General features: G+C 36.9%; 1 protein-coding gene across 1 annotated transcript in view; it reads right to left on the bottom strand.

The window, feature by feature from the left end:
* Positions 1 to 7,611, bottom strand: part of MBD5 (methyl-CpG binding domain protein 5) — a 117,045-nt gene that overhangs the window by 35,871 nt on the left and 73,563 nt on the right. The window contains exon 6 of the mRNA XM_025039251.1: positions 4,397 to 6,532. Within this exon, the coding sequence (XP_024895019.1) occupies positions 4,397 to 6,532 (2,136 nt within the window). The remainder of the gene's footprint in view (positions 1 to 4,396; positions 6,533 to 7,611) is intronic.

Genomic DNA, 7,611 nt, shown 5'->3' with positions numbered 1-7,611 from the left:
AGAATAAATACATAGAACAAAAAACCAAGCTCATTACTTTGCAGCCCTTTACCCGAAGTGTTCTTTTGTGGTCTCTATTTTGTTTTCTTATACCTACCATATTAATGGCTGTTCTGAGTTTCAAGCAAATATATTTTGTGCTGAAATAAAACACTTTTTTTCCAGTTAAAAAAATATATTTAAATATCCATGAACATATATTTATTTGTAGATTTATACGCTTGTTAGTCAATGTATATTTTTAAAAGTTAAGGCAAATAAATGTTTGAATTATTTTCTCTTCTGATACAAACTCATAGTCTGCCCCTTCAGAAAATATTTTCATGTGCTTTGAAGAATTGATTAAATGTTATTATTAGGAAAATATAGGATATAAAAAGCATTTAAAGTGAAAAAGTTATATTTAATGACTTTATATTGGAGGAAGGTAAGATTCAGTTAAGTTAGCAGAATAGTTAAATCTCTTTGTTCCTTTGAAAAACCATAGGGCCATGGGAACAACGGGTTGTGATGTGGACAGTGACAGTGCTAGGTACTCTGCAGAGGCACGGGTTACTGGCACGTGTGTTTTTTGTCTATGGGCAGCAGACAGGCAGCAGTCAGAGGCCTGAAGAGGCATGGGCCTGATGAAATTTGCCAGTCAAAGGCATTTGATTTTGGATTCCTCTCCAAAGCAAAACACCACAGGACATGTGGTAGAACTACTTAAATGTTGAAACTTGTGTCTCCTCGTAAAGTCAAAGTTGCTTTCACAGTATACTACTGATGGATTTCAGCAGTTTGAGTGTTTGGATTGAGATCAGGAATTTTGGATTGGTTGTCTGATCTACCAGTGCTTTGCTTTACAACTTGAGGAATGTCACCAAGTACTCTACTGGTCAGTTTCTGTTATGCAGAAATATTAAACTTTACTTGTAATTTGATATCCGAAAAGCTAATAGAAACTTGTAAACTTTAAAATATAAGTGTTTAGAGACCTTTAGTAGAAAGGTAATTTCAAAACTCCAAATAGAATTGATAAAGCCTTAATAGTCTTAAGTTTTAGAAATGTTTCCTAAGCATTTCATATCTTTTACCTGTTTTTTTTAAAAACTATCTTTGCCTCCAATTCCCATACTTGAGTATATCTCATGGAATTCATTTATAGGCCTAAAAAAATTAATATTTGGGGTTGTTTATGATAGAAAAACTTGATTTAAAAGAAGTTTTTGAAAATAAATTACCAATTGATGAAGTGTTTTCAGAGCAAGTGATTCATCTTGATTGATGTCTTAATGTAACATTTTGAGCTGCTGCTTCAGAAAGTGAAAAAAAGGCACTGGATTGAGCAGGTCTCTTGAGTTCTGTCCAGGCTCTGTTACCACAGAGCAGAGTGGCCCATGTTACCAGTGAGTCTCTGTCACCTTCACCGTGCTATCATGCTTGGAACGGCAAGAGTATCATCCACATAGTAGCTTCTTTCAAGTCTACTGACAGCGTCACCCACTAAAAACCCATTCTTATCTGAGTAAGTGAGGTGATATCAATTCATCAAAATAAAGGTCACCAAATGTGATTCACAAATGAGGGGTAGTTCTCTTGATATTTTGGACATTTCATCTGCATTGACACAAACATTCTAATCTTTGTACACTATAATATCAGAGTCCAAAGAGCGAAGGCCAAAATAACTGACTTGTTTAAAGTGCATCAAAAGTTTACAAATGTGGCTTCTAACATGCATCAATGTGCTTCAATTCATTACCCGTTGATATTTTAAAAGATGTTAAAAGCGAAGAATATTTTTGACCACACAATGTTTCCAATGAAGAACTTATGCAGCTGGGAAGAAAATGGATTTTAGAATCAGATGAACCTAAGTTCAAATCCTAATTTAGTTAGGAACGATCTTGGACAGTTATTTAAGTTCTCTAAAGCTCAGTTTACTCATCTTGCAATGGGGATAAGAATACCTTACACTCGGAAAAACTGCATAAATTAGAAATAATATAGGTAAATCACCTGGCACATTAATAGGTACTCAATAATAGCCACGAGCAATATTGGAAGAATAAAATGTGCTTTTCTTCTAATTTCTTACTGGTATGCTAGGAATACTTAGCAAAACTTACAAGGATAGCTGTGACCATTTCTGCTGCCTGACTCTGAATGCCCAGCCTTGGTGCTTATTTGATGGATGAATAAATGTCAGTGTAAGTGAATATTTAGGTTAAGTAATTACAATGACAGAATGTTCAGTGACACAGTTCACTACATACCAAAAAGGAAAACGGCATTAGAGACCTCTTCAATATTCAGCTCATTAAAAGTTATATTAATTAGCAAATCTACCCATTTTCATAACCAGCTACACATCAGAGCTATGTATATTAATTAGCATTTAGTTTTATTAAGTTTACTATTTTAAAAATTCTCATTGACCTAGGTTTTTATCAAGCATATACTTTCTGTTAGCTTACACTTGACGGTCACATCCATATCATTACTAGACATTTATTCTTGTCCCTTTTAGCTATTTATATGCTAACACTTTTCTTGTATTAATAAATTTTCAACCTGTGTGTTTTGACACTCCCAACCCTGGCAATCCAGATCCAATGTTTTACAGAGATGCATGGAACAAGAAAATACATGTTCAAGACTATATAAAATAAGTCTAAACTTGACAATAAACAAGAATATAAATAAATGTTGGTCTTTTCCATTATAGATCAATTTAAATACATCATTAATAAAATACATACACTTTGCAATATGAACTAAAACCTGAAATAAAGTAAGTTGAGGTAAGGGGTACCAAACGTAAAGATATAATACAATGAGACTAATACTGTCTCATCTAAATGATTGAAGGTATACTTAATAAATATGGTAAATTTTTAAATAGTGACTAATTTTATGTAACTTTAATCTGCTAAATGCATAAGATTAAATGTTCATTTGTGTAAAATTATCTAAAAAGAAATATAAGTCTACTGAAAAGTTGGAAGCCCATTTGGAATATGTATCCTGTTAAACGCATAAAAAATATTTTCATGAAATTCCTTAGACTAAAAAATATCAAGAAGGCACTGATGATTTCAATTATCTTCTCCACCTTATATTCTTTTTAACACAAGAGGTCAATGAATAAAGAGTTCTTCTTTAAATACTAACATCAAAACATAACACATAACACAAGTTGTGGAGGGTGGCAGGTATAAGTAGTAACACCAGGAAGGAAAACACTTGATTTTACTAACAGCAACAAAGACATGTAGGTTATAATGCTTTTCTAGCATGGTGGTATAATACAGTCTATACATATCTGTACAATAGCTTATTATTAAGAGCCTCAGCAGTTTTCTCATTTCCAGTAACAATCTGGTTTCTAAAGCCCACTGTTTTCATATTTGAATAATATTGTCTCCACAATCATCTTTTATTTCCTCTCTGTCATTTCTCACAAATCTCCCAAATCATTAGTGTTGGGTTTTAGATATTCTTTCTAATGTTTTCATGGTCAAATTTTCTGATGTCTCAATGCATTTATCTCTTTAGTGCTTCTTTACAGCTTTTTAAAAAATAACGATTTGAGGATTCTATTGCACGAAATACAGTTCTTTCTAATGTGTCTACTTTTAAATCAATTTATCTCGTTCATTAATAGTGAAGAGATACAATAAATTTGAGTTCAAAACCTTAATGTTTAGTTCTACAAGAAAACTGTAAAACAATTTCAAGATCAAAAATTCTGGAAATCAGGTTTTCAAGCCTCTTTTTTTTTATTAGAAAACTTAAATTATTACCCTTTTAAAAAAGGGAATAGCCAATATCCATTTTGGAATTTTTTCAAACAAATTATAATAAGGGATAGCAACCTAGGAAAAGAAAACACATTAGAAGACAGCTTTCTACTTCACACAACTTCTAGTTACCTTTCCCTATCCATTCGCCTATTTCTGGTCAGCAGCAAGAACAGAAAATTCATTTATTTTTGCCTTTTTTGGGCTTTTCAAGATGAGCTCCATTTCCTGAATACAAACAAAAGCTGGGGGAAACGGCTTTTATACTGGCATAGACCAAGTACATGTCTCATGAACTAGGAACCCTGCCTTCTATGGCTTCTTTCGTAGTTTAGAGTCCAATGGTTACATGACCAACTAAAAGTCAAACATTATTCAAAATGACACAGATTGACAAGAAATAACACATGGAATCTCCTTGGCTATTTTTGTCTAATAGACAAATCTCTAGCATTCTGTAAATAAAATTATAAATACTAAAGAAGTGATGAGAATTTCACAATGGGGGAAAGAAAGGATCATTTCTTATCGTAATAAATACTTTGGTACAAATTTTAAAAAACATAGAAAAGTTTAGTACCTTTGGGTACTTTTTTCCAATAAAACCATACCTGCTTCAGAACTTGTTTGATTATAGCTGCTAACAATGCTGTTTGGTATCACTGGAGTGGAGGACGCTGAAATTCTTGACTGAGGTGCATTGGGATGTAATGAATTTCCTAAAGCCATGCCTGACTGACTGAGCATCCCACAGTTCCCGCTAGCCTGAATGTGATTTACTAAACCTGCGAGGTGGTGGTTTGGGATTGGACTGTTACTGTGAACAAAGTTAGTGTTTGCATTGTGGCAGTGCACGGCTTCCCCTCTTAAAGGTATGTTCTGTGTCAGTGAATTCTGAAGAACACTGGAGTTCATACTGGGATCTGTAAAATGCAGCTGGTTAGCAGAGCAAGGCAAAGCAGTATTTGAGGCCCCACAACCCGGGGCACTATTGCTACTCAAGTGAGAGCTCTGACAACTCATAGACTGTAGTAACTGAGACATTGAACTGATGGGAAACGAACCCTGACCTTGCTTCCTTAGCAAGTCGGGTCCAGGTTTAGGAACTGCAGAACTATCCATTTGAGACTGTCTGAGCAAACTCAACACTGTGGTAGGTGGCTGTTTTCTTTTCCGCAATGAGTCTTTTTGCTGAGACATCAGCTTATCTCTTAGTGCTGCTCGACCACTTTGCCCTTCACCTGTTGGGAGAAGCATGTTGGCAGTAGGAGGGAACATGGTGTTTAAAGTGCTATGTCCTTCAGTGTTGCCACTGCCAGCAACAGCTCCAGAATTGCTACTGCTGCTACTGTTGTTACTAGCAAGTTTGTTTTGATTTGCTAGCTGTGCTTTGGCTGCTGCTGAGAGTAAACTACTTGCTGGAAAGGAGGCAGCATTGTGCTGGTTCAAGATCTGATTTAAAGGCATTCCCAGCAAACCAGGCTGACTCTTTACAGAACCACTTCCGGCAGATGCAGTAGGAAAAGCTGCACTGCTTTGGGTATTTAGTACATTACTCATTCCAGCAATTAATGGGTTAGGGAGATCCTTGTACTGATGATGTCCATCGGACTTGGTAGAAGGGCTTGATGGCATTGATGGTCGTGGGGACCCTATTGTTGACCTTGGTGACCTGGGTGGAACCTTAATACCACTACAAGTGGCCTGAGGTCCTAGAGGTGGCATCATGAAATTTCCGTGATCTGATGATGTGGAAGATGAGCGTGATCTTTGGGGTGATGCCTCAATCCTTCCGATTCCAGCCCCCATCATGTGCACTGGGGATGTCACTGGAGAAGGGGACAGGGAGGTTGAAGCTGAGTGCTGAACTCTTTGTACGTGACTCCCATGATTCATGTGACCAGGTTTTACGGTTGGCAAAGGGAGATTACTTGGCAAAGGAACAACAGCAGGAGGCATGCTTACATTCATCACAGGTACCTGAGAGTGGACATTTGAATGGAAACTAGTTGGATTAATGATAACGGGGTTCTGATTCACCGGTTTACTAGGAATAGGGTCAAGAATGCCAAGTGGATCTTTCTCAGATGTTAATGGCTTTTTCTGAAGAGCACAAGAAGGTGGAGGAGGGGGAGGTGGGCCTTGGGGTGGTTTGTGGTGGAACATTGCTCGTGGTATTTCCATGTTAGTTGAAAAATTACACATTGGTTTTTTCATTACTGGACTCTTTGTAGTCAAGGTTGGGGAAAGAGGTATATTAGTCCTTCCAGCCATTGCACAGGATGACTGTATAGGAGAACCATGTAGCATTACTGAAGGTGGAGAAAGAGGCGTCCTATTCAGGTGAATAGGACTAGAATTGGGAGCTCCATGAAAACCAGGATTATTTCTTGTGAAAACATCAGGGCTTCCAAGTGGGTCAGTCCTTGGCGAGATCGAGCCATCTCCATATATCTGGGACCCTGACGACGCTGGGCTGGGCAGGCCTCCATGGCTGCCACGAAATGGAGATTTCTGTCCGTGTTCACTGCTGCCCAATCTCTGCCGGGGGTAGACAGGGTGGAGTTCTTGTTGCTGGCTTCCAGGCAGTTCTTGTACATACAGTCTTCCCATGGCGTTTGATGATCCAATCATTAACTTGAAAGGATTCTTACATTCGGGCATTATGGAATTTGTAATTCCTTCATGAGACTTATTTCTTACAGATCTTGGAGTTGCTGCCCTTGAAGGTACTACTGGAGTTGCATCTGGTGTGAAAGAGAAAAGAAAATTCTGTTAGTAGTCTCAGTTCTTTTGCGTTTGGGGTGGGTGGGGCCGGGGGTGGGAAGTAAAGGAGGAAATGAAGAAGGGAAGGTATTTGGAAATAGAAATTTGCAAACAGAAGCTGTGCTTCCATGCGAGTAGAAGTTCTGCATTCTACATTAAACTTTGATTTAAAAAATGCACATTATTCTCCCTTAACTAAGGTTCTCAATAACTGCTCATTATGCTTGTTTTCCTCTTATCTGTTGAGGAAGGATGAGGATCTAAATCAGTTCATACTGACATTAGCCATTATAATAATATTTAGAATATGCAAAATCAAGATTGACAGTCCAGATGGAAATGGTGATGCTACTATCTCACTGGATTTGATTTTTTTAGAAACACGGTTACAAGAGAAAATTATAATCTCCATGGCATAATATTTTCTTGGGTGATTTAAATGAATCACCATTTTCACCAGAAAATGTGTTACCCTATTAATGATTCTGTTACCTTACTGAAACCTCCTCAGGACAGCTACAGAAATGCCTCCTTATCCCAACATTTTCACCATGAGAGTAAAAGAGTCTTAATTTTTGTGAATTAAGTGGATGGGATTCAGAATCTTTTATAATGGGAGTGATAACAACAGTAAATGCAGTAATGCTGCAATCACGCCTAGTTTCCGATCAAGTCTGTAATACTGCAGTTTCTTTGCCGTTAATCAGGCATTACTGGTAAAAACAGCTTTAGTCAGCCAACTTAGGTAAAAGACTGCAATTCTTATATTAGGATAGAATTCCTATGCAAAATTTAATCAGAGTGTTAAATCTTCAGGACTAGGTTCTGAGTATTCTCCTTTTACAGAGTGCATTGCTCCCTCACTGGTGTTTCAGAATGTCTTCAGTTCCTTTGGAGAACAGACAGAATCCAAGTAACAAAAGCGAGCTGGCTCATTGGACAGAATTTTCACTATATCTTGACAGAATTTGGGTTTAAGTTTTTTAAGCCCCTAAAAATGTTTATTTTATAAAGTTGTGCCTTCTAAAACAGGGATTGCAAATAAAATTAGTTTCATATG

This window comes from Pteropus alecto, unplaced genomic scaffold (assembly GCF_000325575.1).
Source record: "Pteropus alecto unplaced genomic scaffold, ASM32557v1 scaffold3, whole genome shotgun sequence".
Classification (NCBI taxonomy): Eukaryota; Metazoa; Chordata; class Mammalia; order Chiroptera; family Pteropodidae; genus Pteropus; species Pteropus alecto.
Note: the sequence above shows the minus strand (reverse complement) of the source record. Positions and strands in the feature narration are given on the sequence as shown.